The 27,713-nt window shown below is 35.2% G+C and overlaps 4 protein-coding genes across 4 annotated transcripts; 1 reads left to right on the top strand and 3 right to left on the bottom strand.

Moving 5' to 3' along the window:
- Window positions 1–10,794: 10,794 nt before the first annotated feature.
- LOC126664524 (uncharacterized) lies at window positions 10,795–11,730 on the bottom strand. The gene has a single exon (XM_050356953.1). The coding sequence runs from the start codon at window positions 11,728–11,730 to the stop codon at window positions 10,795–10,797; it is 936 nt and encodes a 311-aa protein (XP_050212910.1).
- Window positions 11,727–13,028, bottom strand: LOC126664516 (uncharacterized). The gene has a single exon (XM_050356944.1). It carries the CDS (start codon window positions 13,026–13,028, stop codon window positions 11,727–11,729), a length of 1,302 nt encoding a protein of 433 aa, XP_050212901.1.
- A 1,740-nt stretch (window positions 13,029–14,768) lies between these two features.
- On the top strand, window positions 14,769–15,446 carry LOC126664783 (uncharacterized). The gene has a single exon (XM_050357333.2). The coding sequence runs from the start codon at window positions 14,864–14,866 to the stop codon at window positions 15,296–15,298; it is 435 nt and encodes a 144-aa protein (XP_050213290.1). The 5' UTR covers window positions 14,769–14,863; the 3' UTR covers window positions 15,299–15,446.
- Window positions 15,447–22,671: 7,225 nt separating this feature from the next.
- LOC126664419 (protein CANDIDATE G-PROTEIN COUPLED RECEPTOR 7-like) lies at window positions 22,672–24,374 on the bottom strand. The gene has a single exon (XM_050356797.2). The coding sequence runs from the start codon at window positions 24,208–24,210 to the stop codon at window positions 22,891–22,893; it is 1,320 nt and encodes a 439-aa protein (XP_050212754.1). The 5' UTR covers window positions 24,211–24,374; the 3' UTR covers window positions 22,672–22,890.
- Between the last annotated feature and the right edge of the window lie 3,339 nt (window positions 24,375–27,713).

Here is a 27,713-nt window from a genome sequence, read left to right as displayed (position 1 = left end):
TACAAAAAGACGATTTAGGTTTTATTTGTCGGTTGTTCTTGCGGTGATGAAGGCGGAGGGGTTTATAATAGAATTTTCAACTAGTTTAATAGAAATGGAGGTTTGAATTTGTAATAGTTCTGTTTGTTGGTTAACCAACAGTGTTAGTATACATCTAGGTAACCAAAATCGTATTTCTGAGATTAAAAAAATATTTTTGAGAATAATAAAAGTCATTTTTGCAAAAAAAAAAGTACAGATTGTATTTTTCAAAAAAAAAATTGAGGTAGTATTTTTGAGAATATTTGTTTTTTTTTTGGTATTTATCTAAAAAACCCTAAATTAAAATGACAAGTCAACTCAAGCGGACGATGTATTTGAAATTATTTTATTTTTTTCAAGATGACATTACAAATTTTAAGAAGAATTAGATCAGTGACTAATTTGTTGAATTTTCTGTTAATAACTTTTTATATTTTGAAGTAGTAATTATTAAATACTTTAAAAATTGAGTTTAATTTTGTTTTTTCAATTTGACGTATAATCAGTTGGCTGGATTTTTTTATAAAGAAAATTGGTTGAAAGAACAGTGATGTGCCAACATAAGTTAAACTATTTGCGTTGACATGATGAGTCTATAGAATCTCTGAAAGTTTTATCTTGTGTATAAAATTTAGTTATTTAATCAATTTTTAATTAATTAAATATTGAAAAGGTTAACTCATGTTTTATTAAAAAGAGTGTGTAGTTTCTCTCCCGTTATTGTGGAGTTTCTCTCTCTCCTATTCTAGGGCTTCCTAGGGTTAGGATTTAGTCTCTTTTCTGGAGTTTTTTTATCGGTTTTTTCCGTTTTTCTACGTCTAGTACGTTTCTGAATTCGCTACGGAGTAGTTTAGATCTGTTGGAAGGTAGTGGGATGGAAGAAGGCTTAGTAGAGGCCTGCGTGCAATTGCGGCTTACGGAAGAGGAACAAACAGCCATAAACTTGGAAGATGTCGCAGATGAAGTTATAGAGGAGAAGTATGAGTTTTCTGTGGTAGGAAGATTACTGACGAAAAAATCCTATAATTTAAATCACATGAAGAACGCTCTCTTAAGCGCCTGGCGCCTAGCAAAGGGTTTTAATCTTAAAGATATAGGAAATAACCTATTTATCTGTGAATTTTTCTCGAAGGTGGATAAGGCGAGGATACTCCGGGAAGGACCTTGGCACTTTGACAAACAGCTAATTCTGTTTGAACCCGTGCAAGGAAATATGCAGCCAAATAATCTACTATTGTCAGGGTGCTTGGTTTGGGTAAGGATATATGATCTTCCTCTTAATTGTAGAGGTAGAGCTGCTGTTGGAAAAATTGGGGCCAAGATAGGAAGGGTGGTCGAACGGGAGGAAGATGAAGGGAGTGGTTGGAGTAGGTATAGTAGAATACGAGTGTCGATTGATATAACTAAACCTATTCTACGAGGCACTACAGTAATTAATCCAATAGGGAGAAGTGTTGGATTCCTTTCAAATATGAGAGGATACATAATTTTTGTTATTGGTGTGGACTGTTAGACCATGTGGAAGCGGAGTGCGAGGAAAGGCCGGAGCAGACAGAGGTTTCGGAATGGCCTTATGGGCCTATGTTAAGAGCTACTCATAGAAGGAGAAAGCTTATGGGTAGCAAATCTTCATGGGGAGTGGGAAGTAAAAGTCAAATGGGACAACCAAGCATGACCTCGTCGAGTAATCATGCTAGACGAAACCTGCAGTTTGATGATGATATAAACGAAGGGGAAGGTGATGATGTTGTTGCGAGTAATGAAAACCCTACAGCCATGCAAGGGGATGCTACGACTAACGTTGTTCAGGCTAAAAGGACTGATTTTGCAAATGAATTAGAGGGGTTTGTGGAAGTTGCTATTAGCGAAGGACCTGTAGATGTGGTGGTAAGAAAACAGGTAAATAATGAAGTTTCTTTTGGGGGTGATAAGGAACAGAAAAACAAAAAGAAGAAGTGGACGAGAAATACTTTACAGCGGAAGGAGGAGAAGGGGTGTCATAATGGGAGAGATAAGGTAAGTGATGTTGGAAGGGAAAAAGTGATTTCTACCAAGCGTACTCACGGCTTGATTCAGGAGGATCAAGAGCCGAATAATCTTTTCTCAAAGAAGCTTAGAGATGGATTATCGGATAAGTTTGGAAATATCGAGATATCGGCGGAAACTGCGGAGCAGTCTCGCCGGATGCAATGAAAATACTAAGTTGGAACGTCCAAGGGATGGGGAATCCTTGGACGGTGCGGGCGCTAAAATATTTTATTCAAATTAATTCCCCAAACTTTTTCTTCTTGATGGAGACCAAGCTAACCCGTGGTGAGTTTGGTTTCGTTGAAAGAAGTTTTCCGTTATACAAGTCTTTTATTGTTGATTCTAATGGGAGGAGAGGTGGACTAGTGTTATTTTGGCATAGAAATCTAGAGGTCGTGATTAATGATTTCTCGGATAATCATATTGATTTTTTGGCCACGGATTTGGTGATGGATGTCAGGTGGAAGGGGCTGGGAGTTTATGGATGGCCGGAGGGTCAAAACAAACACCTCACATGTGCCCTTATGGAACGATTATGTGCGGATAGAAGCTGTCCTACTGTGATGTTCGGTGATTTTAATTTGTTTCTTTACAATTATGAGAAACAAGGCGGGCAGATTAGAGACCAGAGAGAACTGGATGAGTTTCGTACTATGGTAGATGTGTGTGGAGTAGCAGATTTGGGTTTTGAAGGGCATGAGTTTACATGGACAAATAGAAGAAGTAGGGACCAGCTTATTCAAATAAGGCTTGATCTTTTTTTTGCAAACTCTAAATGGCAGGATCTCTTTTGTGATTGGCAGGTTTCTCACCTTGCACGACAACAATCAGACCATTGCCCTTTACTATTATGTACGAAAGAAACATTGCAACAAACTGGTTCTAAACCTTTCCGGTTTGAACCTATGTGGATGAGGCATGAAGGTTTCTCCGAGTGGGTCGAGCAAGTATGGGGGCAGGAGGGGTGCAATGAAGGCGGGTTTATGAATAAGCTAAGGGACTGTGGTAATAATATGAAAATATGGGCTTTTGCTAATATAGGAAGTGTTAGGAAAAAGCTGAAGAAAAAAGTGGAGGAGTTGAAAGTGTGTCAGAGTAAGGCAGATGGAGGTGCAGGGGATGGGATGATGATAGAGATTCAGGCGGAGATTGACGAATTACTTCTTCGGGAGGAGATGTTGTGGAAGCAGAGGTCACGAGCGGACTGGCTACAGAGCAGAGACCGAAATACTCAATTTTTTCACCATAAGGCTTCAAATAGAAAGAAAAACAATTCGATTTATAGAATCAAAGATGATACATGAACGTGGCAGACGGGGGTGGGTGTCCAAAGGGTAGCTTTGAGTTACTTTCAAGAGTTATTTCGTACGTCAGAACCTTCACAACAAGATGAGGTTTTCTCCTGCATTAGTTACTTCGGCAATCTCTGAAGAGCAGGCTGCAGTCCTTGTGGAGCCGTTTAGATCGGAGGAAATTGTACAAGCTCTTAAGCAAATGGGTCCCTCTAAGGCACCAGGCCCGGACGGAATGTCGGCAATGTTTTACAAGTCTTACTGGAATGTCGTGGGTAAAGATGTGTTAGCTTGTGTGAAAGGTTTTTTTGAGGAGGGAGTCATGCCGAAAAATATGAATCACACCAACATTGTTTTAATCCCTAAAGTTCAAAAGGCGGCATCTATGAAAGAGTTCAGGCCCATTAGTCTGTGTAACGTGGTATACAAACTAATATCGAAGACGCTGGCGAACAGGTTGAAGAGTGTCCTTTCTACTATTATTCATGAGACGCATAGTGCTTTCGTCCCTGGTCGACTTATTACGGACAATGCGCTTGTCGCTTTCGAAATGTTCCATTCTATGTCAAAGCGGTCGAAAAGTAAACGTGGATCGATGGCGCTTAAACTTGATATGAGTAAGGCGTATGATAGAGTGGAATGGTCTTTTGTAGAAGGAGTTCTGAAAAAGATGAGATTTCCTGAGCGTTTCATCCAGTTGATCATGGCTTGTGTTAAAACAGTTTCTTTCTCTGTGATGGTTAACGGTCAGCCCCATGGTCTGATAACCCCGCAGCGTGGACTTCGGCAAGGGGACCCTCTATCCCCGTACCTTTTTCTTGTGTGTATGGAAGGTTTTTCTGCATTACTAAGGAAAGGTGAGATGGATGGCATGTTGTCAGGAGGTAAAGTGTGTAGAGGGGGTCCGACTATTAATCACTTGTTCTTTGCGGATGATAGTATTCTTTTTGCTAAAGCAAAGGTGTCTGAAAGCACATATCTTAAAGAAGCTATTCGAAGTTTTGAAAGGGCCTCAGGACAAATGATCAACTTTGATAAGTCCGAGATGATTTTTAGTGCGGGTACCCGAAGACATATTCGGGACAGTGTTGGAGAAATTCTAGAAGTGCGAGAAGTGGGGCATTTCAAAAAGTACCTAGGGATGCCGACGATGATTGGTCAATCTAAAAAGCCGATTTTTGCTTTCCTTCGCGACAGAGTGCATAAGAGAATGGACGGGTGGAAGGAATTTTTTTTATCTAAAGCGGGCCGTGAAGTTTTGATAAAGTCCATTGTGCAGTCGATTCCCACCTACATTATGAGTTGTTTTGCCTTGCCCGTATCGTTTTGCAACGATATGCAAAGCTCAACGGCTAGATTCTATTGGAGTGGTGCGGAGGATAAAAGGAAAATCCCATGGATTAGCTGGGATAAGATCTGCAAATCGAAGAAACAAGGAGGGCTCAGTTTCAGAAATATTCGAGCATTTAATGTTGCTATGTTAGCAAAACAGGTTTGGCGTCTGATTCAAATTCCTAACTCGTTGTGTGGGAAAGTGTTTAGAGCAAAGTACTACCCCAACTCGGACATCCTTAATGCCCCGGTTAGTAGGAGGGCGAGTTATGTGTGGCAAAGCTTTACTGAAGGCAGGAAGGTTATTCAGGAAGGAATGGCATGGCGTATTGGCAACGGTAAATCGGTTTTGGATAAAAGTGACAATTGGATCACCAATGCTAGCTATATGAAACCAGTGGGAGCTTTCCTTTTGACGGATGAGTGCAAAGTTAGTTCGTTTATAGATGAGGGAATGAAAAGGTGGGATGTAGAGAGGGCGAGACATGTTTTTTCGGAGGAAGATGCTCATAACATTTTACAGATTCCAATAAGTGTTCGTCTGCCCCCAGATAAGATCTTCTGGCCGCACTCTAAATCAGGTTTGTTTACCGTTAAATCTGCGTATTATGTGGCGGTTAAGTTGGGGAGAAGAAATGAAGCTGGCCCCTCTAATCCGAATGCTCACCAAGGTTTTTGGAACACCATTTGGAAAGCGGACGTACCCCCAAAGGTGAAGCATTTTCTTTGGCGCATTAGGCATAATACCATTGCTTGTAATGCGAATTTGGCCAAAAAGCAGGTCCCGGTTTCTGTCTGGTGTCCTCGATGCCACTCTGAAGAAGAAACAGTTATGCACTGTTTAAAGGACTGTGATGGTGTGAGGGGAATGTGGCTGATTTCTCCTCTAGGATTAAAGGTTGACAGGTTTCAGGTCGGGTCCCTGCAAGAATGGATTATTTTGATGGGTACAACGTTGAAAAGGGAGGAGCTGCAAATTTTTCTTATGAGCCTTTGGTGTGTCTGGATCGATCGCAACAATATTGTGTTTGGAAACCATCGCCTGTCAAGCCCCATGATGTTTAGTAGCATTCACTCAATGCTTGAGACAAGTAATGCTGGAAAACCAAGAGTCTCAACCTCTGACAGAGGTAATCAGGCGTGGATTCCTCACCCAACGGGGTGTTTGAAAATTAACACTGATGCGGCGGTTTCAGTGGAGAAGAAGTTATCTGTCCTTAGTGCAGTCTGTAGGAATTCCGAAGGCGCTGTGATTCGATGTGGAGTGTCATTCTTATATGGCTGCGTTAATGCAGAAATAGCAGAAATAAAAGCAGTAATCTTCGGTCTCCAACTTACCAGGAATCTGATGACTGATCGGCTGATATGTGAGATGGATGCGAAGAATGTGGCAAATAGACTCCAAAACCAGGTTGATTATGCAGATTATTTGCAAGTCCCGGTCGAAGACTGTCTTGCGGAAAGTGAAGATCGAAGTGTGAGATTCCAATTTGAAAGTCGTAAGTGTACCAAGTGGCTCATTCTTTGGCCAAATGGGGTATTTTTTCGGTAGAGATAGCGCTTTTGACGGATGTGTTCCTTATCTGGTTAATGAGCTTGTAACTGCTATTGTTCATTAATAAAACGCTATTTGATTCTAAAAAAAAAGATTGTGTAGTGGCAGGCAGCATAAAATTCCTGTAGAATGTGTGGTGGCAGTTTAGGAGGCTGCCACCACACAGTCGTATTAATTAAACATAAAATGATTAATTGACCATTCTAATGTCTAATTAATTAAATTGATTGATCTCCTTAATTCACCAAATTTTGAACACAAATTGAATTTATTTGAGAGACTCTCGTTATGCATTCACTGCATCATAAATAAACTACTTATGTACTTCTCTGACTATATTAAACCTAAATTATAGAGTATAGCCAGAATTCCAAAAAGAATTTATACATTTTACTACTATTTAATTAACCATTAAAAGGCATTATTTGAATTTATAATTTAGCTCAATTGATTATCTTTTTTAGCAAAAAAAGGTAAGATATTTTTTTTGATATATTCCTCTTTAAATTATATTTATTTTGTATAATAAATGTCGATCAATTAAAAATTGTAATTACATATCTCATATTTTAATTGTTAGTATTATTACATAAAAAATTAAGTATTTAATATTATTATATTTTAATAAAATATTAATTTGTTTAAACACCAAATTTTTAGACATCGATCGAGATGCCAAGTATTGATATGAAATTTAACAGTTAAGAGAGTGCATATAATTTATAAAAAAAATTATAGTCATAAATTTGGATTTAGTGTAGGAAAATAATATTTGAACGTCTAAATAGACATATGAAAAGAACTTTTTGATATTCAAAACAAGAAAAAAGGCGTTGATAAAATATTTGAACCGTAAAATTTGACTATTAAATTTCTCAAATAAATTAAAATGACATTTCAACTCAAATTGACGACGTATTTGAAATTATTTATTTTTATAGTTATTTGTTTTTGCAAGATGCCATTACAAATTTTAAGGAGTATAAAATTAATCACTAATTTGTTGAACTTTTTGTTAATAACTTTTTCTGTTTAGAATTATTTTTATGTACTAGTAATTATTTAATAATATATAAATTAGGTCTAATTTTGTTTTTTTTAATTTGACGTATAATCAGTTTGCTTAATTTTTTGAAGAATAATTGATTGAAAGAACAGTGATGTTACGGTGTAAGTTCAATTATTTGGGTTGACATGAGTTTATAGGGTCTTTAAAAGTTTAAACTTGTGTTTTTAATTACTTAATCGATTTTTTTAATTAATTAGAAATTGAAAATGTTAATTCATGTTTTAATAAGATTGTGTGGTGGCAATATAGGAGACTGCAACCACACAGTCTGCAGGAATTTCCTGTTATCTAGGCAGTAAATTTTTTTTATTCTTTTTTTTTAGAAGAAAGATTGAGCTTTATTAATCAAGAGAAAAGATCAACAAGTTCATTGACTGGGAAAGGAATTCCGCCGTCAGAAATACAATCTTTACCGAAAAAAATACCCCATTTAGCAAGAGCATATGCAACTTGATTACATTGTCTTCGAACATGTTGAAAAAGAATCACACGAGCTGCCATGCTATGAGAGCAATCATCAACTATAATCTGAATGGGATCAATGGCACTAGTAGGATTAAGAAATCTGTGAATGACATTAGAGGCGTCTGATTCACAAATAATCCTATCACCGGGCCGGTCTGCCATCATCTGAACTCCCAGTAACACCGCCCGAGTTTCAGCAGTCTCAGCATCTGTTATTCCATTCAGCACAGAAACACCCCATCTCAACACTACTCCTTTCTCGTCCCTACAAACTGCACTTGCCACCGCAAGCTTCTTGTTCACAGAAATTGCAGCGTCCAAATTTATCTTTATTGCGCCTGCTGGAGGAGGTGTCCATTTCAAAACTTGAGTTGGTCTAAGAGCATTCGACGTGCGTTCCGAGTCAGCTCTAGTGCTCTGCATGGTTGGAACTTGAGAAAAGAGAACCGATGGAGGCCATCTCTTATTCCCAAACACCAGATTATTTCTATCAGACCAAATGGTCCATAGACAATGAATAAACGTCTGCAAATCCTCTTCTTTAAGGGAAGAGAACATCTGTTTTAGCCAGCTAGTCACGTTCTCACATTGAAACAAATCAGCTCTGATATTCAAAGGAGAAACCAGCCAAAGTCCCCTAACCATCCCACACTCTTTCAATGCATGCAGCTGAGATTCATCTTGTAACCCACATTTAGGGCAAAGAGTTGAGATTTCCTGCATTCTACGTGAGAGCTTCTCATTGACGGGGAGAGATTCATGGAGTATTCGCCATAGAAAATGACGGACCTTTGGTTGAACCTTACATTTACAAATCTTGGACCATAGCTCATTACCCGTGGCGCCTGAAGAAGAAGAGGCCTGCTGACTACCAAGGAGCTTACAAGCTTGATAGTAACATGATTTTACGGAGTAGAAACCGTTTTTGTTCTGGGTCCAGAACAATTTATCCGGCGGTAGGTTTCTGCTTAGGGGAATTTTTAGAATACATTCAATATCCTCAGGAAGAAAATGAGAATCAAGCTTACCCCTATCCCACGCACCTCGCTCATCTAAGAAGAAACTGACTTTGCAACCATCCTGGACATTACGACTTCCAATCGGCTTCATATAGCTGGCTGAGGTGATCCATTTATCAGTCAAAACATCCACATCTTCGCCGTTTCCAATTCTCCAGGCGAGTCCGGAATCAAGCACTTTCTTGCCTTCGATAATGCTTTGCCAGACATAGCTTGCGCCACGCCTAGAGACAGCCTTTTCAAACGCAGTAGTAGAGTAATACTTCGCTTTAAGAATTCTAGCGCATAACGAATGAGGATTTTGGATAATCTTCCAAGCTTGTTTAGCCAACATCGCATAATTAAAAGCTCGGAGATTTCGAAATCCTAAACCGCCCTCCTTCTTGGGTTTACAAATAGAACTCCAACTAACCCAAACTATTTTCTTTTTATCATCCGTGCCGCTCCACCAAAACTTTGAAATTATACCTCGCATCTCATTACAAAAAGAGACCGGGAGCGCAAAACAACTCATTATGTACGTCGGTATAGATTGAGCTACCGACTTGATAAGGACTTCCCTTCCGGCTTTAGATAAGAATTTTTCCTTCCACCCCGTGACACGTTTATGCAGGCGGTCTCGCAAGAAGGCAAAAATAGGTTTCTTAGCGCGTCCTATCAAGGTAGGCATACCAAGATATTTCTTAAAACGATCCACCACTCGGAAACCCAGAAGATGTTGCAGAGCGTCCTTGTTAGCTTGACTTGTTCCTGCACTAAAAAATAATTCAGATTTGTCGATATTGACAATCTGTCCCGAAGCTTGTTCATAGGAGCAAATAATATTCTTCAAAGCCTGCCCCTCTCTCACTGTTGCCTTAATGAACAAAACACTGTCATCCGCAAAGAGCAGATGGTTAATGCGCGGACCACCTCTGCAAACACGCCCTCCTGAGATAGCATTATTCTGAGCACCACGCCTAATAAGGGCTGAAAATCCCTCCGAACATAGCAGGAACAAATAGGGAGAGAGAGGATCGCCCTGTCGAAGACCTCTCTGGGGATGCAAAAGACCAAACGGAGAACCATTAATCAAAAAGGTAAAGGAGACCGATGAGATACATACCATGACGAGCTTTATAAAGTGCGCAGGGAACATCATTTTTTGCATCATCAATTCAATGAAGCTCCACTCAACTCTGTCATAAGCTTTACTCATGTCAAGCTTTAAAGCTGCAGTGCCCGCCTTTCCTTGAAACCGTTTCTCCATGGAATGAAACATCTCGAAAGCTATTATTGCGTTATCTATGATCAATCTCCCTGGCACAAAAGCGCTTTGGGCTTCGTCAATAATATCCGATAGCACCCCATTCAGTCTATTTGCAATGATTTTGCCATAATCTTGTAAACAACGTTACACAGACTAATTGGGCGTAAGTCTTTCATGGTCTCAGGAGCAGCAATCTTCGGTATCAAGGTGAGAAAAGTATGGTTGGCTCTATTTGGCATAACACCCGTCGAGAGAAAGTCAAGAACACACTTAATAACGTCACGCCCCACAACATTCCAATATGAGTTATAAAACAATACAGGCATACCGTCAGGACCCAGAGCCTTCAGAGATCCCATACTTTTGAGAGCATACAGGATCTCATCTTCATGAAATGGGAGTTGGAGAGCAGCGGCCTGATCAGTGGAGATGGCAGTGTAAACACATTCGATAACCTGAGCTTGGTTTGTAGGGTTAGAGGTCGAGAACAGGTCCTTGTAATATTCTTCAATAACGGGGAAAACGTCCTTCCCATTCCTCCAGACACCATTCACATCTCTTATTCTCTGTATAGAGTTGTTTTTTTTCCGGTTTGTAGCTTTAGCGTAGAAAAATTTGGTGTTTCTGTCACCTTCGCGCAACCAATCAGCCCTGGACCTTTGCTTCCACATCATTTCTTCTCTAGCGAGCAGATCATCAAGATCCGCTATTACTAAAGCAGCCCTACTGTCATTTTGATCAACCCCGATATTGCTCTGAACCAATTAAAGCTCGGCCAGCTTTTTCTTCATCTGCTTACTGAGATTGTCGAAATTCGAATAAGCCCGATCCTTCAAACTCGCGCCACAAGCCTCCATTCTGCCCATAAACTCAGTTTCATAACCACAGCTATCATTCCAAGCGGAGTACACAGCTTCGTCGAATAGATCATGCGTCATCCACATTTGCTCGAAGCGAAAAATCTGACTACCTTTACCACCTCTGTGAGAGACAATGGGACTGGACGTGTTAAGGACAATTGGGCAATGATCCGATTTAAAACGCGTTAGATGAACCACTCCCCACTCTGGATAACTTTCTCTCCACTGGTTGTTGGACAAAAACCTGTCGAGTCTAATCTGAACCAAGTCATTATTTTTTCGCCCATTTGACCAAGTGTATGTACCACCGGAGTGCCCCAAATCTACCACACTGCACGTATCCATGGCGTCCCGGAAGCTGGCCATCTCCCTTTCATCTGATCTACGCCCTCCCTCCTTTTCATCATGGTGCAAATAGAGATTAAAGTCTCCGAATAAAAGTAAAGCCTGATTAATACCTCCGCTAAAAGATTTAACAAGCTCGCAAGTTCGATGCTTATTTTGTGACTCAGGCCATCCATAAACACCCACCCCTCTCCAGCGCAAATCTGCTTCTACATCCATAACAGCAAAATCAATATGGTTAGAGGAAGAGTTACTTATTCTGACATCAATCTGTTTCCTCCAAAATAAGACAAGACCGCCTCTCCTTCCATCCGCATCAACGACAAAACAATTAAAAGAACTAAAAGTACTGCAAATACTACTAAATTCATTAGACATTAACTTGGTTTCCATAAAAAAGAAAATGTCGGGGGAATTGTTTTTGATAAACAATTTTAGAGCTCTAACCGTCCAAGGATTCCCCAATCCTTGAAGGTTCCAACTAAATATTTTCATTGCGTCCGGCGAGACTGTTCGCCAGTCTCCGCCGATATCTCAAATTGTTCGAACCGATCCGATAGCCCATCTCTAACCTTCTTTGAGAAAAAGTCGACCGAATCCCCATCAACTATCATACTGTGATCTCTTTTAGTTGGGTTTTTCTTATTCGAGACCTCCGTTTCCTTACTTGTCCCTGCTCTCACAGTTTTACGTCGAGTCCATGATCCCTCCTTTCCATTATTCTTGTCAGTTTTGGCCTGCCCCGAAATTGCACTCTGTGAGCTCGTCCCAATCTGTACTTGCTGGATACGAACATCCACAAGGCCCTCAACCGTTTCTCGTTCCACCTGTTCCCCAGACGTTTGGAGGATGTCACTGCCATGCCCATGCAAAACTGCATCTACCTGTTGCACCCGAACATTTTCCTTAGCCAACATATCAGTCCCCACAACTTTATCTAGGTTCAAATTCCGTCTAGCAGAAGATGGATTGTCCCCATTATCTGAATGAGAAGCTGAATGTGATTGCTCTTCCAGACCATTTGCAGTTGCTCTAATGTTTTGACGATTGCCCATTAATATCTTTTTTCGCGGGGTAGCACGTAACCCCGGCCCATACGGCCAATCTGACACCTCTGTTTCCTCTGGTTTCTCTTCACAGTCTGCAACCAGGTGATCTAGCATGCCGCACCAATAACAGAAATTTTGGAGTCGCTCGTACTTGAAAGGGATCCAACATTGCTCGCCTAGAGGATTGATCACTTTTGTTCCTCTTATTATTGGTTTGGACACATCCAACAAAACTCTAGCTCTGCCATAGCGATTATAATCCCCACTGCCCCCATCAACCTCCAAAACTCTTCCCAGTTTTGTCCCAAGTTTAGTAACCGCAACTTTACCTCGACAATTCATCGGAAGATTATATACCCTCACCCACACCAGACAGTGTTTTAGGATCATATTGTTAGGCTGCATATTGCCCGACATAGGTTCAAAGAGGATCAGCTGTTTGTCAAAATTCCAAGGACCTTCACGAAGGATTCGGTTTTTATCCAACTTAGAAAAGAATTCACATACAAAAAGATCGTCACCAACATGTCTAATTGAAAAACCTTCAGCTAGTCTCCACGCACTTGACAATGCGTTTTTCATATGAATTAGGTTATACGGTTTTTGAGTGAATAATTTGCCAATCAGACTAAGCTCAGCCTTGTCATCAGCGTTTTCATCCACCACATCCTCCAACGTAATCGTTTCCTGTTCATCCTCCGTTAATCGTAGCTGAGAGCAAGCTGCGACTAATCCCTCCTCCATACTGCCACAACTTGATCGTATAGGTAATAATGGAAGCAAACGCACATAAATCAGGCGTAAAAAAATCGACAAACCGATAGAAAAAACCTCCAGGATCGAAGAAAAAACTCTAACCCTAGAAAACTAAGGTAGAGAGAGGGCTCCACAAAAATAAGGAGATAGGGTTCTTGCACCACAAAAATAGGGAGATAGTTATAATACAAACTTAAATTGCCATATGGTTTCCAATTAGAGTCACATAATTGCAAAACAAAATTGCACAATAAGCAGAATATATTTCTTATTATCTTGAGTTGATTCTAAACAATCAACCAGCAAATTTTTTTTAGGTCTTTAACAAACTAAAGATCTGTCCAAATATCCAACTCTCACCGAAAGAAAATTAAACCAATTAATTCAACTATTTTATTTTCATTTTATTAATTTCAAATATTTAGCAAGGGAAAGAATAATATTATTAAATAGAAAACTTTATGCAACAGATTTAGCTGAGACTTACCAAATCAGATCCAACAATGACAGTGTAATTGGTTGATGCTAGGATTCTAGTGCGAGGAACGAAAACAGCATCGTGCTGTAAATCAAGCATCTCGCCCCGGAACTTGTCGACATCAACGTCGACAAGAACGAGCTAGTCGGTTAATTCTTGAGTCGGGATAGTCTATTCAACCATCATGTTGTCATTCAGTGTCAGCAAATAGAAATGGGTAAAATAGAACTATTTTTTTTTTTGGTAAGTCCATTCGATTTTCAGGGTTTAACCCTGACTAACCGGATCCGACCATTATAAGGAATAAAGAAAATTTTAGAAAACAATAAAATTTCGGCATATAATCAATTTGTTGGTCATTAACGTATAATTTTACAGAATGTGAGTCACCAAAGTGCAATATCTTCCGCCTGATTTTTTAATTTTACTTTTTTATGGTTACATGGTTAAACACTGCATTCAAATTATTATAAACGGTTCACCAGTTAAATTTTTTTTTTTTATGAATCACCAGTTAAATAGTTAACCACTTTAAATTTTTATTTTAAAAATTATAATATCCTGAACCACTTTATAAATGACGTTTATGACCATTCTGGTCTATACCCACCACTACAGTGTGGTCTGAGACCAATCTTCTAAGACATGACTTTATTGGCTACCATACCATCATGTAATTTATTTTTCAAAATCCAAGAAAAAAAAAATTCCTTACTAAAGCAAATTCCATTTTGTTTTTTTATTTTGTCATTCATTAAGCCAGTGTTTTCCGCCAGCAAGATTTGTTTCTACTTAAAAAACAAAAAGCGGTTCTACCAAATTGATTTAAAAAAATCTGTCTGAATCGGTTAAGTTATAAAAATTCACCAATACTTTCAAAAATTTAATTAAAATTTATATATTTTATCTTTAAATATTTAAAGTTCCAATATGAGGTCTAATTGAATATTTACGTTGTTATAATAGTTTTTTTATATATATAATATATATAATTTTTTTAAAAAAATATATTAAATATCGTATAAAATTATAAATACAATTATTTTTTCATAAACGGTTCAACCTTCAGCTAACCGGTTTTAAAACATTGCTATAAGCATATAATAAAATACAAAAAAACTTTTCTTCAAAAAATATACAAAAACACTCCTTAATTATCATGGTAAATCATTACACATGATCAAATTCTACATCCCTTATTAATTAACTCCACTATCCTCCTCCCCTTTCCACCCCACATACCTTTGCTTCCAATTCAAGCCATATCATTATTTTGATATAAAACCCTAAAAAACTCACTACATATATAACTGTACTCCTCTTCCCCACGATAATTTAATTTAACATGAACTCAGTTTGCATATCAAACTGTGTCAACGATGCACGTGACCCTCGTATGCCGGTTCGCGCCACCTACGTCAACCTCAAGAACTGGCCGGAATCCGATGTAGAGCTCATAAAATCGGTCCGACGAGTAGGGCAGGGTTTGCATGGCCACCCTAGAGTGGTGGACAGTATCTCCTGCAGGCAGATGTATCTTCGGAGCTATACGTTTTCGAGGAAAGAAAGCGTGCCGGAGAAGACGAAGAAGTGCTTAGGGAGAGTGAAAGAGAAAGTTGCTAATCATGGAAAGAGGAAGAGAAAAGAAAAGGGTAGGAAAATGAATAAGTGTTTGGTTCTTAGGAAAATGAAAGAATTTTCTTGCAATGCATTGTTTAGGATTTTTAATCGATTGTTGTCTTGTGGTGCTAGCGTAGATGTTGTTGATCATAATAATTAGTTTTTATCTTTATTTTTTGGTACTTTTTTTTTTTAAAATGATCCTCTTTTGTTTTATTTATGTTTTTAAGGTATAATCCCCTTTCTTTTGTATAAATCTATGGTTATGTTGTTAATTTAATAAGACAAATTATCGAATTTTACCTTTATATTATCTTTGATTTTCTTATTAACTTTTCTCTTTTCTTTAATAAACTCTTAACTAGTTTTTGGATTCAAAATATTATACTATTATAAAAAATTATTATCAATTGAATTATACTTTTTTTTTATGTTTATCGGACCTAATTATATATATATAAAAATATTTCAAACTATACCATAAAGATCGGAAGTTCAATGGTAAATTTCAAATATGAACATATGGAGATTGGAACTGAAATTGTTTCTTAATTCTCATAATGTAAAAATACCAATTAAATCATTCACTAATTGGTTTACTTAGTTGTGATTTTAGGACCTAATTATTATATATATTTGGGTTTCCGTATTTAAAAGTTATAACTAATTTAAAATAGAGTCCGATGGATTCAAAAGAGCAGTAAAATTACATCAGCAATTTTTTTATTTATAAAACTCGAATTTGAATATAAAGCTATTAGAAAATACGCTTTATACAAAGAATTTCATATTCTACAAGATGAATTTCAAAATTAATGTATCCCATCATTTTGAAATGAAAAAAATAAATTGGGAAAAGATCAATAAAAGTTGAGTATGATAATTTTTCTTTGTTTTTACAACTGTTCATTATTCATTAACTCTTTAGTAGTAGGAATTTAACCCATGCCGATTAGCTTAGGATTCTTTCCCAATTATATTTCCCTATAGTGGTTTTTCAAATATATTTGTTATATTTTATACTACTTATAGTCCCAAAAGAAATTAAAGTGAAATTATTAAAGCCTAATGTATCGGAGAAAACATTTACATCTGGCTTGTTCTGCATAAAAAACAAATTAGCAAATAACAGGCTAATAATCAACCATAGCCTCTGTACTTTGCCATTCCTATCAGTAACCCCCCCTACTTCAAAAAACATCAGTAAACCCCCTGTAATAATAATGACGCTCATTCACGATCTTTATGGACAAAAATACCTCTGACGCTGTCTTTTTTAGCCAGTTATCATTTTTTTAGAAAAAAATAAAACGTACAAAAAATTTCTCCAAATTTTCTCAAAAAGACAAAACAGTCCCTAAATTTATTTTTGACCCAAATAAAAGGCTCAAAAATACCCTTAATCTTTTAAATATTTATCAATTTTATGATTATAATTTTATTTATTTTATTTCACCATCTTCTTCCTAATTAAATGAGAGACCTTTTTAAATTTATACGTGAAAATATATTTTTTTAATTTTTTTGGAGCTGCTACTCGTTTTTCCGAGGAGCAGATCTGCTTCCCATCGGAGGAGTAGCTGCTACTCCAATGAGGAGTAGAGGCAACTCGTGAATGAGGAGAAAAAGCTCCTCGGAAAAACGAGGAGCTCTGCTCCTCAGTTGAGGAGCAGAGCTCCTCGGTTCCAGCAAGGAGTAGCTCCTCACCAAAAAATAAATTTTAAGAACTAAAATATAAAAAGTACTATAAGTTCCCTATGTTTGTAATTATAATTAGAAAAAAATGGTAAAACAAAATTAAAAAAGTTAAAATTAAAAAATTGATAAATGTTTTTAAAAAATTAAGGGTATTTTTGAACTTTTTATTTGTGCCAAAAATAAATTTAGGAGTTGTCTTGTCCTTTGGGAAAATATGGAGAATTTTTTTTATATATTTTACCTTTTTATTCAAAAAAAAAAAACACTGACAGCTAGTTAAAAAAGACGGCGGTAGAAATATTTTCGTCCATAAAGGTCGTGAATGAGAGTCGCCATCAGTACACGGGGTTTACTGATGCTTTTTAAAATAGGGGTCACGATTGATTATTAGCCAAAAAAATTTGAAAATACTTATATATAATGTTGCACAATGCGCAATAACAAATAACAAATTTTAAAACTAATACCAATAAGTGGACATAATAAATGGGACTGGTCTATCTTTTCCTGTTATTGTAAGTTCAGTGACTGTTTTAGTTATGGAAATGAAGTGCAATTTTCATATTGTTTTTAGTAAAGTTAAATTGTTGGTGAGAAAGATATAATCATAACATTCACCGAACAGCATTGGCTTTGCCAAAACTTGGGATATAAGCTGCATATCAATTTGCTTCTCTATAACATTGCTTTATGTATGACCCTCATCATCACCACTTGGCATTATCACTAAACTGATTATTACCACTAGTGTTGCTGTCTCTTAAGGCAAAAAAAATGTCAAATACGTCCCTCATATTTAGCGCGTATATTCATTAAATTGGCCTTTCATATTTAAAAAAAAATGCTAAAAACATACTTAATAATTTTAAAACGGCACAAATAAGCTCCTCCATGGCGCCTTAAATCTGAGGTGGTTCAAAATGCCCTCTGAATTATCAGTAAGGGCGAAGCAATCTTCAAAGATATAAATATGACAAACTCTAGCAAAATGGTATCATCAGACCCATTGGTCCACCAGAATGTCAATCTCGGCTAAAGGATGCTTTCAGTCCGAGTTGTCTCAAGTCTTATCTCTGACCGAGTTGTCTTAAGCTTTAAAGTTGATGGTTATAGTCATACAATCCTATGTTTGTAAATAAACTTACTTAAGTCCCCAAATATCATGGACTATGGGTGAAAAGAGAATTAAAATAACAATTTACCATCTCAATTTTTAATAAATGGACTCGGCTAAAAGATGCTTTCAGTCCGAGTTGTCTCAAGTCTTATCTCTGACCGAGTTGTCTTAAGCCTTAAAGTTGATGGTTATAGTCATACAATCCTATGTTTGTAAATAAACTTACTTAAGTCCCCAAATATCATGGACTATGGGTGAAAAGAGAATTAAAATAACAATTTACCATCTCAATTTTTAATAAATGGACAATTAGCACATAAATAACTTTGTGGACAAATCAATCTTAAAGTTGATAGTCATGATTAATTAACCTCATTTTTACAAATTAGTTGAGAGGACAATTACCAACTTTAAGACTAATTTATTCATAAAATTAATTTATATACTAATTGCTCATGACTTACAAATTGAGAGGACAAATAACTTACTACTTAAGTCGTTGAAAAGAGCCTCTACATTTAATGTAATAGCAACCACATTTTATATATATAACAAATTTAACTTCATTTTTTTCGCACAAATTTTATATTTTTTTATTTAAAATTTGACACGTTATTTTGTTCTTACTACCAATTTTGCTATAAATAATTTAGATTATAAATGAAAATTTCTATAATGTTTTTGTTAATTGAAATATAGAGAATTTGTCTTCTTCACAATGTTACAATCTTCCGACCATTAAAAAATCAATTATTTTCAAATTCTAAAGTTCCTTTATGTATGAAAAATTAAACATCTCTACCTAATTTTTCCGGTTCTAAATTTTAAAATTTATCCAGCTTTTCATATTTGTTTTCCATGTATCCCATATTTGTTTTCCATGTATCCCAAAATATTAGGAAGACGTGTATTCAAATTATTTTTCCAATACCTGATTAGGAAAACGTGATTCAGAATTCATATACCGGCATTTTCAACTAAACAAGGTATCACAAATATTATCATTAGTAAAGGAGTAGAAAAAGAAATGATTCTATCATATAAATAATTAGTTTTATCTATTCTTCATGAGTTCGCCCTTTTTATGGAATATTTTTTTATTCAAAGGTGTAGTTCTTACAAAAAAAAATCGTCTACTTAAAAAGTTAATTTGTATTTTATTATTATCTTTTAACTAGATTTATTTTTTTAGATCTAATTATTTTGTTTACATTTGTTGGTTAGTTTAATCCTATCCGATGATCGTATTTTTACAGCTCTTATCATCCTCTCTAACATTGACGGAGCTAGAATTTCAACATAGGGAGAGCCAAATTGCTATATATAATATATGACTTAGGCAATCTTAAAATTTAAGGGGGTTAAATTATAAAATATTAAAAAAATTAGTGCTAATTTTGACAATTTTGAAATTTTGGAGGGGTCATGACACTTCCATACCTCCCTCTGCCTCCGTCATTGCTCTCTAGAACAGTTTGCTCAATGTGATGAGAAACCGTTAATGTAATTTTCATTATTATTAATAGAAGTTTTACCCTTTAACAAAAAAAAAAGAAATAAGAAAAAGAAATAATTATACAATGCAACGGTTGCGCCACGTCATTCATGCAACAAACCAATAAGGCGTTAGCCATGTGCAAATGTTTAATGATAAAAAAATAAGTAATAAATAAAGATTTCCTATCGTAAATGATTATTGGCTTGCTGTAAAAATGACGTGACACATATGTTGTGCGGGATAAACACTCAAAAAAAATGATGAAAACGTGTCCTATGAAGCATTGAAAATGACAAAATAGTGCTTGACTTACAATATCCAACTAAAGTATTATCGGTAAATCAGAAGTGAGAAAAAAATATGAAATCACATCATTGCATAGTACAATGAGCATCAAATATCCAAAAGCCAGACTGTAAATTACATTGGCATATAATTTTTTTGTACGGTTTATGCTTTCAACCAAGTTGGTCGGACAACATTGGAGCGGATTAACTGATGATCATTCGAAAAATATGCTCATAAACGTTTTCACCAAAATAAGCATTTCATTCATGGACATGTATGGATGTTGATGAAAGATGATTTAAAAAGCAATTAATCCTCTATATGAGCTCTTCAATATGGATACAAGCTTATATCTCATGAAGTAGTGATTCATCTGATTTGATAAAAATTGAATAAAGGGTCAACGCGTCCTCTGAACTTATGCCACAGGATCATCTAATTCAATTTATACTTTTTTGAGCAAGTAACCCCAAAACTCTTCATTTTTAGATCAAATAACCCCATAATTTATATCTTTATTTCAAAAAATGGATTTAGTATAATTATATCACAACAATTTGAAAAATATCTAACTATTGTTTTACATCCCTCACCTCTGATTTGTATTATACGCGTTTTAAAAATACAATTATGGAGCTAGTTGCTCAAAAAAGTATAAATTGAATTAGATGATCTCGTATAACAAGTATAGAGAGCGCGTTCACCCTTTGTTTGATAAAATTTAGCAAATAAGGAAAGAGAAAGGTAAAAGAGCTACTAAGAGACATAGATGGAAAAATTCAAAATCATAAAGTCACATCGCAACAAAATAAAAAGAACTAACATATAAAAACAATAACAAATACGTTTCAAGGCATGACAGAAAAATAACTTAAAATTCATGAGCATTTGTGCTCCATCCTTGGAGCAATACAATTAAACCTAAGTAGATGTAATGTAGTGTAATTTAAAGTTCATACAGTATAGTGTTATTCATGTAATTCAGTGGACTTAAGTGACAATTTACCCCTTCAGCTTGTAAGCAATATGCAATTAACACATAAATTGACTTTGTGGGCAAATTGGTCACAAACTTATTGATTATGGACAATTAACCCTATTTTAATAAATTTTCCCCTCAACTTGTAAGTTAATTGTTCCCTAAATTGGCAATTTACCCCCTCAACTTGTAAACTAATTTTCCCAAATAGGGTTAATTGCCCATAATCAACAAGTTCGTGATTAATTTGCCCACAAAATTAATTTATGTGTTAATCGTCCATTGCTTACAAGTTAAGAAGTCAAATTGCTACTTAAGTCTAATTTGGTGTGTAATACATACTAGAAAAAGGTGGTAATGGAAAGAGAATAATAAACTCATGACATGACCATTACACTTATTTGAATGAAAACCCTTATAAATAGGGTGTAACTGAGTCGAGCAAAATTACAAGCTACTCAGGATTGACTCGAAAGATATTCAAAACCGACTTGATTCATACCGAGTTGAGCTCGTGCTACTCGAATTAATATCAAGTCAAGTTCAAACTCCAAAATACTTGACTCGATGAGCTCACGAGCCTAATCGGTCTTTCATTAATTTACTATTTTGCCCTTAGATATATTTACAGTAATACATTTCTTTTTATATGAAACTTTAATTTTGAATATTTATATAGATGATTAGGTCACACTCGAGTCTCAAATATTTTACTGAGTTCGAGTTAGAGATCTTAAAATGAAAGTTGATAGAGTTCGAATCGAGTTTCAAACTTTAGATTTTGGACTCGAGTTGAGTTTAAACTTGGCAATATTTTGACTTGACTCTATTACATCCTTAATTATAGATGCTCTAAAAAAACCCTAAAGATATAGTATGGAATACTCACATATACAATGTCCCCAAGACAAAGTCAATAACATTTCAACACATGGTAGACAACTAGGGATGTGCAACAACCGACCGAAACCAAATAACCAAACCGACTGTAAAATAATCAGTTGGCCGGTTTGGTTCGGTTTTGAGAGAAAAAATTTCAGTCAATTTTACATGTAAACCAAACCAAACCAAAATAACGGACCGAACCGACAGGTTCGGTTCGGTTTGAAAATTAATTTTCCCAAAACTTCGGTTCAGTTCAATTTTAAAAAAAACCAATAAAATTGGTCCGATCGGTTCGGTTTAACCGAATGCACAAACAACAGAGTTTAAATAAGAAATTTTCTTAACTTCCATAAAGAAATTCAGATCAACAATGAAGCACAAAATTTACTCCTGAATAAACAGATGAAAGGAAACATCATTTATCTCAAGTAAATATTAATTTTGAGAGAAAAATACCTAATTGGAATAAACCATTCATATTTGCTACCATGAAAGGTGCATTTGAGGCATCAAAAGAAAGTTCTCAAAGCAAAAAACTAAATAGCTTTAACAGTGCATTTGAGGTATCAATAGAATGTCTGCAAAGCAGATTAAAACAAGATTAACTAAAGGGTTGATAGAACTAGTACTTCAGCCATGTACAGATATTAGCGAAATTGATAAACTAATGATAAACGAATAACCTTGGTTGAAAAGAGTACCTAAGCTACATAACAACTGCACAATTGAGTGAAATTCAAATTTTCAGCTAAGACAGCAAACACTCCGAAGCATAAAAGTGATACTAGATAACATCTTTGAGTTGATAATTAATGTTACAAAGACTTTAGTTCGAGTAAATAGATTTCAGAAGGAAAATACAAAAAATCCTAACTTGAACGTCTTAAGCAACAAGAATGCTACAACATAAGACAATGGAGACAGACATACCAACTAGCACAAAACATCAGGGTAGATCCCTAGCACAGTGCATACTAAATCTGTATTTCCAAACAACAGTTTAAAAAAGTATAAGACTTGGGGAGACTAATGAAGAACTTGTTACCTTCAAAAAGCGCGAAAATTCCATTAACCAAAAGTACAGCAACTACACATTGAAATGAATATTATAGTTGTATGAGAGTTGAACAGAAGTTACAAGTTTCCTGCAATAAAATGTAAGTGAACAAAAAGAACACCGACTGCGGCATCAGAACTGATCAAGAGTAATTCTTATAAGTAAATTCACTAAAATATCAGCTGAATATTACATTAGGAGAGCTCAAATCTCTTCCCTTTTGTATCATTTCAAAGCTCAAACTCTTCATCCTTCAGAGCCAACTCGGCAGCTTCCTCTTCCTCATCATCAAGAACAAAATACTCATTCTTCTCAACAGGCCTAAACATATAAAACATCACTGCATAAAAGACCAAACTCGCAGTTTCCTCAGCACCGTTACTTACCCACTGATATTTATAAGCCGCAATAGTCTTCAGCGCAAACACAACAATCCTCGTAAAGTACAAGTACCCAATGACAACAATATAAAACTGCCTAAACAACTGCAACTTAGCCAAATTCCTCGCAGCTTTCCCATCAGTCTTAGAAGTCTCTCTTAAAGACCGAATCGACCATACAATCGGGAAAATAATAGCACAACAGCAAATAATATCAACCAACAAAAACACCTGATTCCAAGTAACCCAATCCCTGATAAAAGGCCCCGTCTCCCCAATAACCACTGAAGCAATATTAGCTAAAACCTGAAGCGGAATCACAATCATCAACACCTTTTTCTCCTTCTCTTGCAAAAACGGTTTCAAAAACGACCAACCAGTACCAATCAAAACAATGACAGTAAACAATAAAACAACCCGAATAAACTGAAATATATAAAACAAAACATCCCAGCCATGAGGAGTACCCGTAACCTTCACATAATGCTTATCCTCGGCCGCACAAATCAAGTTAAGAGCTTTCATTAGCAACAAACCCGCCATCAACAAATGAATCCGATGAACAGACCGTCTATTATTATAACAAGTATAGCCCCAAAAACCTACAAACGCAAGATAAGCAACGAAAAACACGAAAAACAACGAGGGCAAATGCGTCAGACCTGCGGATAAATAATCCTTAGAACCATCAAGATCAAGATTGAATATTTCCGTTCTAACGTTCATCGAGACGCGGGTTTCCGGCGCGCAATTCGCGAAAAACAGCGAGTATTCGTTAGGGGCGGTTACGGGATACGATTGGTTGAATGAGGAGAGGGGGGGCGGGGAGAGGTCGCGGAAAGTGAAGAGGTGGAGAGTGTAGTGGGAATCGAGGACGCAGAAGTTAGGGTTTTGCTGGATCTCGAGGAGGACTTGGAGGAGCGATTCTTCGGATAAGAGGAAGAAGCCGAGGCGGGAGGGGATGGGGTTTGGGGCGTTGATGGAGGAGGCGACGGAGACGGAGGAGACGGAGATCGTGACGTGGCCGGTGTGGGTGAAGCCGAATTTTTCGAAGAGGATCATGGGGCGGTTGTCGTTTGAGATTGTGAGGGTTTTGATTTCGGCGGTGGTGAGGGAGAGGAGGACGGAGAGGAGGAGGAGGAGGAGGTGGTGGAAGGGTAGTTTCGTCATTTTTTGGGATGAGGAGCGGTGGTGGAGAGATCCGTGGAGTTGAATATGGGTGTGATTCAGATCTCGCCGATTCTAAGGTGGTTGGGTAAGTCGTCGTCGTATGAAATATGGTTTTGGAGACTTGGAGTAATCATGAAATCAAAATGTTTCGCTGAAGAAACAAAAATATACTTACCCTTGGTACAATTGATAAGGTGATATTATTTTAGAAATTTTAAATTATTGATTTTTTAATTTTATTTTTTATAATTGAAAAGGAAAAGTGTTTATGGAAAATCCACAACCTACCAGTTTGCCGCCAAGTTTTTTTGGCATTATTGGTTTTAATGTTTATTATTATTTTTAAATATCGAGTAATTAGCTAAATATTTGAAATATTTTTAAATAAATTGAATTAATTATAATTTTATAATAATATGAGTAAAGAGAATTAATTATAATTTTATAATAATATGAGTAAAGAGAAGCTTAGTAAGGAAGAAACCACGAATGATGCGGGTGTTCTGAATATTTTTTTTTTTGATAATTGGGGAGAGAAGAGTGCTTTTAGGAGAAATTAAATTCACGACCTATCAATTTACTGTCTAACACTTACTATAACATTTGAAATATAACTCATTGGTTGGTATTTTGAATACTTATATGAGGCTGATAACATTTAAGATACAACTCGTTGGTTGGTGTTTTGAATACTTATATGAGGCTGAGATACAGTCTAATGAGGATGATATTAAAGAGCAAAGTGGTGGTAAAATATGAGCTTATCTGGTTAAAGCCAATCGAACCAAATTTTTTAAAAACTCTTAGGAGCCATTTGGTTCGCCAAAAAAGAGGAAAATGGAAATGGGTATGGAAATGATTTTTATTGTTTGTGTTTGTTTTATCAAATTACACTAGAAAATAGAAAGTAATTACCTCTTTAATAGGAATCATCCATTCCCCCCTTACCTCATAGGAATAGATTTTTGAAAATGGGAATCAAAATTTAACAAAATATTTTAATGATAAATAATAAATATACAATTATTAAAAAAATTATTTTTAAATATTTATTTTAAAAAATATACTTAAGAAATTAAAAAAAAATATTTTTAATATTTTTTTAAAAAAATATTTTTTTTATTTAAAAAAAATATTTTTTTATTTTTTTACAATAATTTTTTTCTTTTTTTAAAAAAACTTATTTTAAAAAGTACTTTTTAATATTCTTTTAAAAAAATATTAAAAAAATTAAAAATAATTTTAATAAATAATAAATAATTTTTTATTAAACTTTATCCATTAGCATTCCTACACTAATTTTGAACCGAACAAAAAATGAAAACAATCATTTCCATTCCCATTTCATCTCATTCCGATTATCATTCCCAACGTTAAACCAAACGGCCCCTTAAATGTATCCATCTATTAGTTAGTGTAGGAGTACCCATTGCTAGGGTTTTTGGAAGCATGCCATTCTAGAATTTTATGGTTTAATAGCAAAGTTCTTTCGGCTTCAAAATTTCATAAAGAATAGATGGAAGAAATTATGATTGATAAGTTTTCACCAGATTAAATCGAACTTTTATGCTTTTATTTTCGAATGGAAAGAGAAAAAATTGCAAGCATTGGCTGATGGCCAAATAACTTTCAAGAATCTGCTTATTCTACAAAAGAGAAAAAGGAATACGGTGTTCGACATTATAGAAGTTTCACATGTTCCAATTTGGGTGTGACTGAAAATGAAGATGGGGATTAAGTTGCATTTTTACCATATTCTGTCTAATTTTTCTCTTTTTCTAAATAGTCTATTTTCATTTAATTTTTCTTAATGAATTATTGATTTATATAAACTACCTTATACAACTATATGTACAACTTTAACCTTCAATTCTTACAAGTAAATAATGAAATTTCATATTTTACGTTGAGTTTTCAAATTTTCAAACTTGTTTAATGAATAAAATGTTATCCGCATACTTGAGTTACTATCATTTTAAAGGATAATTATTATTTACCTTTTAACATTAGATCATAATTACTAATGTTAAAAAAAAACATTAGATCATAATTACTAATTCTCCCACAACTTTTAAAAATTAATTGTTCATCTTTTGAGGTTTGATTAAATTAACTTCTACCCTCTTTCATTAAATAATTATATTATTTGACTTAGTTAAAGGTCTGATTGTCAAAAATGAAGTTCATTTTGACCCTTAACTTATTTTTTTTCAAAAATATCCATAAAATTACTAAAATATTCAAATAATTTTAGACTACTTATCAAATTATAATATTTCTATAAATATTTTTATTTATCAAAATTAAATTAAAAGTAATTTTTTTATCTAAATAAATTTAAAAATATTAAAAAATTAATTTTTTTATTTTAAATTTATATGATTTAAAATCAAATTATATCAAAAACATATTGTAGTATATAATTTGTAAATAGAATCAAACAAAACACATTGTCTTATTTATTTTCTAAAACAATTTAATTTAATTTAGAATTGGCACTAAACATATTTTAAAATAATTATTGTACACACCTATTTTCCGAACAGGTAAAAAATGACAAAGGACTGAAGCATCCAATGATGATTTCCAAAGAAATTCGTTCGAGTGACGAGCTATCGATTCGGTTGTTTGAATTGAAGCATGCGCGATCAGTGCATAGTTGGGAACTTGAGTGGTTAAAGTGCAATTAGCCATAAATATAAAAATCCAAAGAAATTATAGTCTAAATCTAAAAATTGGACTAATTGTAAATTTGTAAATTTGACGGACTAAAATTGACCATACTCAAAATCATAGGGTCCTGGAAGTCTTTTTTACTTGTAGGCACCAAAATTAATTTTTAGCACTCTTTTACTTAACTAGCAAGTTTAAATATGAATTTTAATCAAAAACAATAAAAATAATAATTTAAAGATAATTATAATCCTAATAGTCTATCATTTAACACTCTTTTAACTTCAACTAAAACTCCAACTTTAGGTAGATATTAATTTAAAACTAACTTAACGTGTAGGTAAATCTACCATAACCTGAGATAATTTGATTCTTCGTCGCCGTAATAAATATGAAAAAAATAGAATTTGTTTCTATAAATAGAAGACATGTACAGTTTAGCTAGGGGTGGAACCAAACTATAATGAAACACTAGAAAAAGCACTCCAAACCCTTAAAAAAAGGGTTAATATTCAAAAAAATCTCAAACTTTACACATTTTTTTATTTTAATCACGCAGTTTAAATTTTTTCATTTTCATGCACGAACTACCACTTTTTCCCAAATTCATGCATGGCGCTGAGGTGGCACTCATTCATTGGTCTAAAATGGCATCCACCTCAGCGAATTACACCAATGGAATCGTGACACCTAAGTATTGTGCATAAATTTGAGAAAAAGTGGTAGTTCGTGCATGAAAATGAGAAAAATTAAACTACGTGATTAAAATGAAAAAGCGTGTAAAGTTGGTGAATTTTATGACATTAACCCAAAAAAACCCTAGTTGGTCG

Source organism: Mercurialis annua, linkage group LG1-X (assembly GCF_937616625.2).
Source record: "Mercurialis annua linkage group LG1-X, ddMerAnnu1.2, whole genome shotgun sequence".
Lineage (NCBI taxonomy): Eukaryota > Viridiplantae > Streptophyta > Magnoliopsida > Malpighiales > Euphorbiaceae > Mercurialis > Mercurialis annua.
This window is presented reverse-complemented; position numbering and strand designations above follow the sequence as displayed.

Coding starts and splice junctions, on each gene's coding strand:
- LOC126664524 (XM_050356953.1), bottom strand. CDS start 11,730: ATGAAAATATTTAGTTGGAACCTTCAAGGATTGGGGAATCCTTGGACG.
- LOC126664516 (XM_050356944.1), bottom strand. CDS start 13,028: ATGGAGGAGGGATTAGTCGCAGCTTGCTCTCAGCTACGATTAACGGAG.
- LOC126664783 (XM_050357333.2), top strand. CDS start 14,864: ATGAACTCAGTTTGCATATCAAACTGTGTCAACGATGCACGTGACCCT.
- LOC126664419 (XM_050356797.2), bottom strand. CDS start 24,210: ATGACGAAACTACCCTTCCACCACCTCCTCCTCCTCCTCCTCTCCGTC.